General features: G+C 37.4%; 1 protein-coding gene across 1 annotated transcript in view; it reads right to left on the reverse strand.

The window, feature by feature from the left end:
• Positions 1–13302, reverse strand: part of LIPI (lipase I) — a 68580-nt gene that overhangs the window by 12271 nt on the left and 43007 nt on the right. The window contains exon 10 of the mRNA XM_065875891.1: positions 4748–4924. Within this exon, the coding sequence (XP_065731963.1) occupies positions 4748–4924 (177 nt within the window). The remainder of the gene's footprint in view (positions 1–4747; positions 4925–13302) is intronic.

The following is a 13302-nucleotide window of genomic DNA, read 5'->3' on the forward strand; positions in this document are numbered from 1 at the left end:
TCTCTAGTTGCAGCAATGCTTTCACTGCAGTGTGCGGGCTTCTCATTGTGGTGGCTTCTCTTGTTGTGGAGCGTGGGCTCTAGGCATGCGGGCTTCAGTAGTTGTGGCACATGGGCTCAGTAGTTGTGGTTTGTGGGCTGTAGAGCACAGGCTCAGTAGTTGTGGTACACGGGCTTAGTGCTCCATGGCATGTGGGATCTTCCTGGACCAAGGATTGAACCTATGTCCCCTGCATTGGCAGGCGGATTCTTAACTACTGTGCCACCAGGGAAGTCACTATCTATTCTTTTTTGAGCTATAAATCAGATAACTACTTATTGAAGATAAAATATAAAATCCTCAGTGATTTTTTGGAGGAACCAAAGATCTCAATTCTAATAATTACCACAAACTATTATTTGCCTTTTTGTTTTTAAGGAGTCTATAAGTTTTAAAAATTCAAGAGGTAGATATAGAAATAATTTTAAAATCACATCATCAACTTCAAAATCCAAAAACAATTTCTTATTTAAATATTAAAATATTCAAATTTCACTTTTTGTAAACACTACAGTTTTTAGTGTATGCTAATTTTTCTACATAGTAACCAAGAAGAGCAATAATTGTTAAAGTATACAGCAGATTACAACTTCTTAAGAAAGTCCTTCATTTAGTATCAGTATAAATTTAATTTATCAAGGTCCCTTTATAAGAGGAAATAATTTCATTAACTTTTTTCTAATTATGGCATACATATATTTTTATTATATTAAAATGAGTCATTACCATTATGTTATGGTAATTTTGCCATTTTAATGATTGCCTAACATTTCATATTGTGGATATTCCATAATAAATTTATCAAGTGCCTCATTGTTGAGCAGTTAATTTATTTCTAATTTTCAGCATTATAAATCAGACTGTGAAAAGAGTTCTATACAAATATTTATGTGTATTTCTGATATTGTATCTATTTCACAAACATTTGTGTAACCCTTATTCTATGTCAGACAATATTTTATATCCTTTATAAATGTTACAATATTTAATCTTAGTAGTGAAGTTGATTATCACTATGCTCATTTTACAGATTAAAAAACTGAGACACAGAAAGATGAAATAATTTGAGAAGGTCACAGAACTAGCAAGGAACTGAACTAAAGTGAAAACTCAGGCACTCTGAACATTACCCTATGCTACCTGGTCTCTGAAGTATAAGTTCTAGAAGAAGAAATAACAGGCTAGAAGTATTAACATTTGAGGATTCTTGACATATTTTGCTAAATACTTTCCAGAATGTGCTTATAAGTTTACACACCTACCAGCAGTGAAACACAGTGGAAATTTGTGTATAACTTCAGCAACAACAGATATTTTTCTTTTTCCAACTTGGGAAGAGATATATCTCATTGCCTTAATTTTAATTTATTTGAATACTATTGGGGTTACAAATTTTAAAATATGTTAGCCATTTATTCCTTTAATTTTTTAAACTGCTCTTTGTCAATTTATTTCTATGGTTCTTCATTCAGCTATTCACTTAGTGTCTATTTTGTACCAGGCACAGCTGAAGTACTTGTGTGAACAAAATGGATAAAATCAATGTCCTCAAGGAACTTAAATTCTACATGGGGAGAGACAACCAATAAACAACAAACATAATAAATAAGTATGTAGTATACTACCTATAAGTCCTATGAGGAAAAACAAAACAAAACTTGAGCAAGGTCAGGGAGATCAGGAGTGGTAGGATTGCTATATTGAAAAAATGACATCTGAGCAAAATCTTGAAGAGAAAGTTAGGCTTCTAGGGAAGGAAATTTTCAGGCAGAGGAAACAGCCAGTGCAAAGGTTCTAAGAAAGATCCTGCCTGGTCTGTTCAAGGAACAGCAGGGAGGCCTGCAATGCTGGATCTAAAGAGCCAGTTCAGTGAAGGAAGAGCTGAGGTCAAAGAGGTATGGGATAGTGGAGGTGTAGCCCCCGAGTCAGGTGGGATTTGTAAACCATCGTGAGGGCTTTGGCTTTTATTGAGACTGTGGTTGAATACTGGATATGTTTAGAAGGTATGTTTAGATTGGATGTGGAGTGTGACAGAAAAAGACGTCTATGCTGAACCCAGGTTTTTTGACTAAGGCAACTAAAAAGATGTTTCTCTATGTTTTAACTGAGATGTGTCTTTCTGTAATTTTATAAAATGTATTAATATGTAAATAATTTAAAGCCATTCTGTATCCCACACATTATAAGTTTTCTTATTTTGTTTTTGTTAATGTTTGTGACATACAGATTTTATTTTTTTAATTTGTATGGAGGCAAATTGATTAATATTTTCCATTTAGTTTCTCTGTCTTGGCTGTCATTATTCTGCATACATAAACATTTGCCTATGTTTTCTCCTTACTGTTTTATATTTAATATGTTACTATATCTATAACTAATTTTGAATATGTTATAATTAAGACATTAAACTCTTTTTCAGTTGTCATTTATTGTTGTGTCATTACTTGAAAGGTTATTCACATCATCTACAAAATTACGTTTTGGAGTTTTCCTTTTACTCCCTTAAATGCATATATATTCTTCTGCCAGTATCAAATTTTTTAAATTGTTGCTGTTTTGGAATTTGCTTTTCTGTTTCATAGTTAAAGTTATAAACACGACTCTCATTCAAATTTTCTTGGCTCATCTCAGTAATTTGTTATTCCAAGTTAATTAGGAAGAGCTAAGCCATCTCTTCTGGAGATTTTGACGGGAGTCATGTTAAACTTACAGGTGAGTTTAATAAGAATTGCCATTGCTACAGCATTAAATCTTCCATTCCATGAAGTCTTTGAATACTTGCAGAATTCTATACTTATCACTCAATCTTAACAATAAAATATATGAGTGGCTCTAAATGTTGCTCTCTTTTAGTTTCCTGGTTCTTAGTTCATTCTATCAATTTGAGATCTGTATCTTCTTCAGTTGAGGAGAGATTCCTTTCATCAGATCTGTAGTTACTTCTTCTGTTGTGTCTCCTCTTCAGCAATACTAGGTATCTACATTTTTTCATTTTAATTATTTTCCAAAAAAATTATTCCTCAGTCTTCTCTATTATATTACCTTATTCTGTAGGTTATTAAAAATGAGTTTTCTACATTATAATTCTACTCTTTCTTGTTTTTAATGTTGACACTAAATTTGATGTTGACCTTAGTTTCTTAAGTCTCAGTTCCATTTAATCACGGCCAGTTGCTTGATCATCTTGCTCTTCACTTGTTCCCTCACGGATTACTGTTTCCTTAAATATTATTGAGAACACCAAGCAATTCTTTGTGAAATTTCCTGTAATAAATCTTTTAAAAAGTCAACCTTATTTCTAAATCTTGACTGTTGGATCTTTCTCATGCTGCTGATGCTGAATTAGGCACCATTTTGTTGTTGTGTTTTTCCTGTTCACCTCTGCTTGAACAACGAGAGATGAGTGTCCAGCTCTGGCACTTGCCCATATATACATTATCCTTGGTTGCTTTTACTGTACAGATGTATGGAACTAAATTTCTCTTTCTCATAGTGAGCTCATGTGCTGTTTTATATACAAAGATTCTAGCTAATGCCTGGCCAAGACTTACAGCATATGCTTCTTCTAGACTGAGGAAGAAACTCTTTTGTTTCTCTTTCCAGTTATGATATACAGGGAGAAGACTACATTCCAGAACAATATAAATCCTTTACATTTAAGGGCCAGAAACAGAACATGTAAAACTATAACAACTACACTTCTTTACTCATACTCAGCATCCTGAGGCTCAGACAGGTATTAATGGAGGAGACTAGGGGAATATGATAGTGCAAGTTATCTCTCCGTTACAATGACATTTCACTCATTGACTGTTTTTTTTTTAATAAATTTATTTATTTTTTTTTATTTTTTGGCTGTGCTGGATCTTCGTTGCTGTGTGCGAGCTTTCTCTAGTTGTGGCGAGCTGGGTCTACTCTTCGTTGTGTGCAGGCTTCTCATTGTGGTGGCTTCTCTTGTTACGGAGCACGGGCTCTAGGCCCATGGGTTTCGGTAGTTGAGGTGCTCGGGCTCAGTAGCTGTGGTGCATGGGCTTAGTTGCTCCGTGGTATGTGGGATCCTCCCGGACTGGGCTCGAACCCTGTGTCCCCTGCATTGGCAGGCAGACTCTTAACCACTGTGCCACCAGGGAAGTCCCCACTCATTGACTTTTGAATGACTAAATATTCTCATACCAAAAGTTTACAAAATAACATACTTCAAAGAATTTTCCCAGTTCTCCTTTGTTGAAGTAGACCTCATCTAAATGCATATGCTTACCACTTATTATTTTTATTCTCCAGAAATTCTTATTTACTGTGTTCGACATTCACAAAAAGGTAATTGGGAAATCAAGTATATAAATACAGGAACATAAACAGAGATAAAGTGTTGCAGTCAACCAAAGAAGAGAGATTTCTAGCAATCCAGAAACCCATTGAAATGACTGATAAAGTTCTAAGGCAGACATTTGTCTCACTTTTTTCATGTTTATTGTGTCTTGTGAAATGATTGTGTTTTTTCTTTGCTTGGGTAATGTAATTCCAAAATAAATCTCATCTAAGCCAAAAAAAAATTTTGTATCTTTTAGATATTCCAACATTTATATAAAATACAATCTAAAATACAATAAACAGATATTCAAATACATGAATTTTTAAACCACTCCTTAGCAAAGCAATATTTTCAAGTTTAAAAGATAACATTGAAATCAAAATTTAGTTTTCTTACCTTTCTGGATATGTAAGTGATTTTAACTTGAGACGCTGAATAGTGTATCTGCATGTGGAACATTGCTGATTTGAGCTCTGAAAATATGCCAAACTAATGGCTGAAATATTTACAACATCATTTAAAAACTGAGCAAGAATCTTGAATTCTTGAAGTTTATAAAATAATCTGTTCTTCCTAAACAGAAAATTTCATATCTCATCATATTAGTAATTCAAAATGTAATACAACTTCAAAATCAATACAATCTTATAAACATTAGATAGAAATACCAATATTATAGGGAAAAGGCCAAACAATAAAATATGTGGTAAAGTATTAATTAAAATAATTTAAACAGTAATTAAAAACAAAATAAAATAATAATAATATATATATATCCCCACACTCAAATAGTTTGGGAAAACTTTTCTGAGAAAAAGTGGGACATCTTGTCTTTCTGACTTGGTATCTAGATTGTGCATAATACTAAGATTAGAGAAGTCACATTATGCTTCTTTTTATAGGCCCCTGAACAACTATCGCCGTTCTTTGAATAGACGGAGCCCTCAGACAGTGATGCTTTGTTGTCCTGCGCCACTTTATCACTTCATGGGTCTGCCTGACTCCAAAGGAAACAGCAAAGGAGTATGAGGAGGAGAAAGGTAAGAAAGAGGAGGAGGAGGAAAGAAAGGGAAGGGGGAAGGGATGGAGGATGGGTGGAAGATACAAAGGAAAGAAGGAAGGAAGGGGATGAAGGAAGGAGAGAAGAGAAGGAAAGGGAAAGAAAAAGAAGAGGAAAGGAAACTGAAAAAAAAATCTGTTGAAATAATTTCTTCCTTTGAGGCAACAATGACTAACTTGAGCAAAGGCAACTATCACACATAGAATAGCTGAAAAGCAACGAGTGGGACAGCCAGCACTTCTGCCATCTTATATTTGTCCCTGCTCTCTTCTACTTTTGATTCTCCCACAGCCTCTAGATCCAGAAAAGGTTGTTATCACTCCCCTCAAAACCCATCCCTGCTCCCTGTGGCAGTGACTACCTCCTCTTTCACAGAATATAATGTCATTGGTCATATCTCTAATTTCTGTCCAAGAGCTTATCTAGATTTCTCAGAGATACTTCAGAGTCAACATATCCAGATGGAAACCTGTTGTCTTCCCCCCAAAACTCACATCTGCTCCACCGGTTCCAAATACCAACTGTGTGTTCCACCAAGCCTCTGCCCCCAGCTGAGCCCTGTCTGATGAGACCCAGACACATATACCCGCTGTTACTTACCATGTCTACTTGGATATCTCAAGGATGCCTAAAGCTCACTAAGTTCAAATTTAATGACATCTTCCCCAACACTCAACTCTCACCAAAAAAGAAAAACAAAAACCCTAAAACAGGGGTCCCCAACCGCCGGGCTGCAGACCAGTACTGGTCCATGACCTGTTAGGAACGAGGCCACACAGCAGGAGGTGAGTGGCAGCCGAGCGAATGAAGCTTCACCTGCCGCTCCCCATCACTAGCATTACCACCTAAGCTATCACTAGCATTACCGGCTGAACTCCCCCCGTGCCCCCGCAGTCCTTGGAAAATGTGTTTTCCACAAAACCGGTCCCTGGTGCCCAAAAGGTTGGACACTGCTGCCCTAAAACTTAGAAATTTTCCTATAATTTTAAATGGCACCACTATCTATTGCCCAAAATGGACAACCAGGCTTTGCCCTTGAGATCATCCTCTCTTTATTTTTTATTTTTTAATTAAAAAAATATTTTTCGCATCTTTATTGTAGTATAGTTGCTTTACAATGTTGTGTTAGTTTCTGCTGTGTAACTAAGTGAATCAGCCATATGCATACATATATCCCCATATCTCTTCCCTCTTGCATCTCCCTCCCTCCCACCCTCCCTATCCCACCCCTCCAGGTGGTCACAAAGCACCGAGCTGATCTTCCTGTGCTATGCAGGTGCTTCCCACTAGCTATCTATTTTATATTTGGTAGTGTATATATTGTCAATGCTACTCTCTCACTTCATCCCAGCTTACCCTTCCCCCACCCCGTGTCCTCAAGTCCATTCTCTATGTCTTCCTGTCCTGCTCCTAGGTTCATCAGAACCTTCTTTTTTTTAGATTCCATATATATGTGTTAGCATATGGTATTTGTTTCTCTCTTTCTGACTTACTTCACTCTGTATGACAGACTCTAGGTCCATCAACCTCACTACAAATAACTCAGTTTCGTTTCTTTTTATGGCTGAGTAATATTCCACTGTATACATGTGCCAAATCTTCTTTACCCATTCATCTGTCAATGGACATTTAGGTTGCTTCCATGTCCTGGCTGTTGTAAATAGTGCTGCAACGAATATTGTGGTACATGACTCTTTTTGACTTATGGTTTTCTCAGGGTATATGCCCAGTAGTGGGATTGCTGAGTCATATGGTAGTTCTATTTATAGTTTTTAAAGGAACCTCCATACTGTTCTCCATAGTGGCTGTATCAATTTACATTCCCACCAACAATGCAGGAGGGTTCCCTTTTCTCCACACCATCTCCAGCGTTTATTATTTGTAGAGTTTTTTATAATGGCTATTCTGACTGGTGTGAGGTGATACCTCATTGGAGTTTTGATTTGCATTTCTCTAATGATTAGTGATCTTGACCGTCCTTTCATGTGTTTTTTGGCAATCTGTATAACTTCTTTGGAGAAATGCCCATTTAGGTCTCCTGCCCATTTTTGGATTGGGTTATTTGGTTTTTTGATATTGAGCTGAATGAGCTGCTTGTATATTTTGGACATGAATTTTTTGTCAGTTGCTTCATTTGCAAATATTTTCTCCCATTCTGAGGGTAGTATTTTCGTCCTGTTTATGGTTTCCTTTGCTGTGCAAAAGCTTTGAACTTTCATTAGGTCCCATTTGTTTATTTTTGTTTTTTTTTTTTTTCCATTTCTCTAGGAGTTGGGTCAAAAAGGATCTTGCTGTGATTTATGTCATAGAGTGTTCTGCCTATGATTTCCTCTAAGAGTTTTATAGTGTCTGGACTTACATTTAGGTCTTTAATCCATTTGGAGTTTATTTTTGTGTATGGTGTTAGGGAGTGTTCTAATTTCACCCTTTTAAGCTGTCCACTTTTGCCAGCACCACCCATTGAAGAGGCTGTCTTTTCTCCATTGTATATTCTTTCCTCCTTCATCAAAGATAAGGTGACCATAAGTGTGTGGGCTTATCTCTGAGCTTTCTATCCTGTTCCATTGATCTATATTTCTGTTTCTGTGCCAGTACCATACTGACTTGTTTACTGTAGCTTTGTAGTTTAGCCTGAAGTCAGGGAGCCTGCTTGCTCCAGCTCCATTTTTCTTTCTCAAGATTGCTTTGGCTATTTGGGGTCTTTTGTGTCTCCATACAAATTTTAAGATTTTTTTTTCTAGTTCTGTGAAAAATGCCATTGGTAGTTTGATAAGGATTGCATTGAATCTGTAGATTGCTTTGGGTAGCATAGTCATCTTCACAATGTTGATTCTTCTAATCCAAGAATGTGGTATATCTCTCCATCTATTTGTATTGTCTTTAATTTATTTCATCAGTGTCTTATAGTTTTCTGCACACAGGTCTTTTGTCTCCTTAGATACGTTTATCTCTAGGTATTTTATTCTTTTTGTTGCAGTGGTAAATGGGAGTGTTTCCTTAACTTCTCTTTCAGATTTTTTTGTCATTAGTGTAAGGAATGCAAGAGATTTCTGTGCAGTGATTTTGTATCATGCTACCTTACCAAATTTATTGATTAGCTCTAGTAGTTTTCTGGTAGCATCTTTACGATTCTCTATGTATAGTATCATGTAATTTGCAAACAGTGACAGTTTTACTTCTTCTTTTCTGATTTGGATACTTTTTATTTCTTTTTCTTCTCTGATTGCTGTGGCTAAAACTTCCAAAACTATGTTGAATAACAGTGGTGAGAATGGGCAATTTATCTTGTTCCTGATCTTAGTGGAAATGGTTTCAGTTTTTCATTGAGAATGATGTTGGCTGTGGGTTTGTCATATATGGCTTTTCTTATGTTGAAGTTGGTTCCCTCTATGCCTACTTTCTGGAGAGTTTTTATCATAAATGGGTGTTAACTTTTGTTAGATTTTTCTGCGTCTATTGAGATCATCATATGGTTTTTATCCTTCAATTCATTAATATGGTATATCACAATGATTGATTTGCATATATTGAAGAATCCTTGCATTCCTGGGGTAAATCCTACTTGATCATGATGTATGATCCTTTTAATGTACTGTTGGATTCTGTTTGCTAGTATTATGTTGAGGATTTTTGCATCTATGTTCATCAGTGATATTGGCCTGTGCTTTTCTTTTTTAATGACATCTTTGTCTGGTTTTGGTATCAGGGTGATGGTGGCCTCATAGAACGAGTTTGGGAGTGTTCCTCCCTCTACTATACTTTGGAAGAGTTTGAGAAGGATAGGTGTTAGCTCGTATCTAAATGTTTGATAGAATTCGCCTGTGAAGCCATCTTGTCCTGGGCTTTTGTTTTTTGGAAGATTTTTAAGCACAGTTTCAATTTCAGTGCTTGTGATTGGCCTGTTTATATTTTCTATTTCTTCCTGGTTCAGTCTCGGAAGGTTGTGCTTTTCTAAGAATTTGTCCATTTCTTCCAGGTTGTCCATTTTATTGGCATAGAGCTGCTTGTAGTAATCTCTCATGATCCTTTGTATTTTTGCAGTGTCAGTTGTTACTTCTCCTTTTTCATTTCTAATTCTGTGGATTTGAGTCTTCTCCCTTTTTTTCTTGATGAGTCTGGCTAATGGTTGATCAATTTTGTTTATCTTCTCAAAGAACCAGCTTTTAGGTTTATTTATCTTTGGTATTCTTTCCTTCATTTCTTTTTCATTTATTTCTGATCTGATCTTTATGATTTCTTTCCTTCTGATAACTTTGGAGTTTTTTGGTTCTTGTTTCTCGAATTGCTTTAGGTGTAAGTTTAGGTTGTTTATTTGAGATGTTTCCCATGTTAGGGAAATTTTTAACTATAATCTCTTCAAATATTTTCTCAGACCCTTTCTTTTTCTCTTCTTTTCTGGGACCCCTGCAGTTAGAATGTTGGTGAGTTTAACGTTGTCCCAGAGGTCTCTGAGACTGTCCTCAATTCTTTTCATTCTTTTTCCTTTATTCTGCTCTGCAGTAGTTATTTCCACTATTTTATCTTCTAGGTCACTTATCCGTTCTTCTGCCTCAGTTATTCTGCTATTGATTCCTTCTAGAGAATTTTAAATTTCATTTATTGTGCTGTTTATCATTGTTTGTTTGCTCTTTCATTCTTCTAGGTCCTTGTTAAACGTTTTTTGTATTTTCTCCATTTTATTTCCAAGATTTTGGATCATGTTTCCTATCATTACTCTGAATTCTTTTTCAGGCAGACTGCCTCCTTCCTTTTCATTTGTTTGGTCTCATGGGTTTTTACCTTGCTCCTTCATCTGCTGCATATTTCTCTGTCTTCCCATTTTGTTTAACTTACTGTGTTTGAGGTCTCCTTTTTGCAGGCTGCATGTTTGTAGTTCCCATTGTTTTTGGTGTCTGCCCCCAATGGGTGAGATTGGTTCAGTGGGTTGTGTAGGTTTCCTGGTATAGGGGACTGGTGCCTGTGATCTGGTGGATGAGGCTGGGTCTTGTCTTTCTGGTGGCCAGGACCATGTCCGGTGGTGTGTTTTGGGGTGTCTGTGAATTTAGTATGATTTTAGGCAGGCTCTCTGCTAATGGGTAGGGTTGTGTTCTTGCCTTGCTAGTTGTTCGGCATGGGGCCTCCAGCACTGCAGCTTGCTGGTCGTTGGGTGGAGCTGGATCCTAGCATTGAGTTGGAGATCTCTGGGAGAGGTCTCACCAATTGATATTACATGGGGCTGGGAGGTCTCTGGTGGCCCAATGTCCTGAACTCGGCTCTCCCACCTCAGAGGCTCAGGTCTGACACCAGGCTGGAGCACCAAGACCCTGTCAGCCACATGGCCAGGCACATGGACCCTGTCATCCACATTGCCAGGTACGTGGGGATTTTCTTGCCTTTTGGGAAGTCTGAGGTCTTCTGCCAGTGTTCAGTAGGTGTTCTGTAGGAGTTGTTCCACATGTAGATGTATTTGTGGGGAGGAAGGTGATCTCCACGTCTTACTCCTCTGCCATCTTGAAGGTCCCCCCATCCTCTCTTTAACTCCTACATCTAATCTATCCCATGTGTCTGCTGGCTGTGAAATATCCTGAATCTGCTTTGAATCCATCCTCATTCTCATTTTTCCATTTCCACTGTAAACACTTTATCTCAGGGCACCATTGTTCCTGGTCTTTATTCTTGCAACAGCATCCTGTCTTTTCCCTCTCCAATCCACTGTGGTCAAATTGTTTTTCCAAAATAATAATCCAGTCCTGGCTCCAACCAGACTGCCCCAGCGCAAACACTTCATTGGTTTTCATTTGCCAAGTGAATAAAATAGAAATCCTTGAACATGTCCTACAGGTTCTAATTCCTACAAAATATAAGTGTTTTCTACCTCTCTCATCATTCTCTTCCTTTCCCTGCCTCTGTTCTCAGACATAATAAACTTCCTTCAGCTCCCAAAATGGACTCTACTTTCTCCTGCTTCAGGAGTTTTGCCTTTGTTGGCCCCTCTGCCCAGAATGCAGCAGAGCAACTAACTCCTGCTCCTCCTTTTGGTCTCAACTGATATAAAAAGGTGTTAGAGAAAGTTTTAGTGACCCCACTAACTATTTCACATTACCTATTCTGTGTTCCCGTATATACTATAATTTGCCTCAAGACATTTTTCACAGACATTTATTTACATATTTTTATAATTATTTATTTTATATCCCTCATTAGACTGTAAATTTAATGAGGGTAGGATCATGTCTGTTTTTCTCATCCTAGTATATTCAGCACCTAGTACAGTGCCTAGCTCAGTATAGATATTCATTAAAAATTGTTTGAGGGCTTCCCTCATGGCACAGTGGTTGAGAGTCCGCCTGCCGGTGCAGGGGACATAGGTTCGTGCCCCGGTCCGGGAAGATCACACATGCCGCAGAGTAGCTGGGCCCGTGAGCCATGGCCACTGAGCCTGCGCGTCCGGAGCCTGTGCTCTGCAGTGGGAGAGGCCACAGCAGTGGGAGGCCCATGTACCGCAAAAAAAAAAAAAAAGAAAAAAAATTGTTTGAAAACAGGAATGATGAACATCATCATTTTATTTGTATTATGTATTTGCAAACTGCTTACTAGACAAAAATTATGAAAGGACAGAAATCTATAATTTTCCCAAAATTTTGTCCTTAATTTCTAGTACAGTTCAAGAAATTTTATTGAATGATTAAATTGGCTCCTCTCCATGTATCTCCTAGCTCAGTAAATGGCACCATAATTCAAATAGTCACCAAGCTTAAAACTCAAAGTCACTCCAGATTGGGTTTTTTCCCTTCACTTTCACATGTTTAATTAATCACAAAAACAAATCTACTCTAAATCCTAAAAACCCACTTCCACTGACTCGATCCAAGCCTCCATTATCTTTCCTATAAATTATTACAATAGCAACCACTCTGGACTTGTTCCACACTAATCTCCCCATTACTCATCCATCTGGGGAGTCATTCTACCCTGAATACACAATATTGACACTCTCTGTTTAAAATCCTATATTGGCATATTAATATATTTGGCATCCTATTATGATGTGTAAGTGATTTTTAGTGACACAGAAAAAATGATCACACTGTAGCATTCAGTATAAAAATCAGAATGCAGAACACATTTGCAAAATGATCCTAATTTTGCTAAGTAAAAAAATAATGTATGCATGTGCAGGGGCATGTAGAAGAAGAAGAAAGAGGAGGAAAAGGAAGAGATGAAGGTGGAAGAGAAGGAGAAGGAAGAGGAGGGGGAGGAAGAAAAAGAGGAACGTTTATAAACCAAATAGTAAATGTGAATATCCCTGGACAATGTAATTATAGATTATTCTCACTTTCTACTGTATAACACATTTTCTACAGCAAAAAAAATTCCTTTTCTAATTTTGAAAAGGGAAATAAAAGATCATTTAAAAGTCTCTGATTGGGCTTCCCTGGTGGCGCAGTGGTTGGGAGTCCGCCTGCCGATGCAGGGGACACAGGTTCGTGCCGCAGTCCGGGAGGATCCCACATGCCGCAGAGCGGCTGGGCCCGTGAGCCATGGCTGCTGAGTCTGTGTGTCCAGAGCCTGTGCTCCGCAACGGGAGAGGCCGCGGCGGTGAGAGGCCCGCGTACCAGAAAAAAAAAAAGTCTCTGACTTTCCTGGCATCTAAAAGGGTTAAAATCCTAAAGCATGTATAAATTTATTAGCAAAGAATTATTAATAGAAAAACAAGAAAGCCATTGGCCAGGCTTAGATGGGTAGATTTACCATGCGTATGGGTTTTATATTTTACATTATTCATGAAAAATGCACTAATCAAGTGTTTGAATAAAAATGCATCAGTATTTCATGGTGTTCTGCATAGAACATGATTCTTGTAAAGGAAAGCAAGACTCACAGTTTGTTTGCCTTCTGAACAAGTTTGAAA

Source organism: Phocoena phocoena, chromosome 4, assembly GCF_963924675.1.
Source record: "Phocoena phocoena chromosome 4, mPhoPho1.1, whole genome shotgun sequence".
Classification (NCBI taxonomy): Eukaryota; Metazoa; Chordata; class Mammalia; order Artiodactyla; family Phocoenidae; genus Phocoena; species Phocoena phocoena.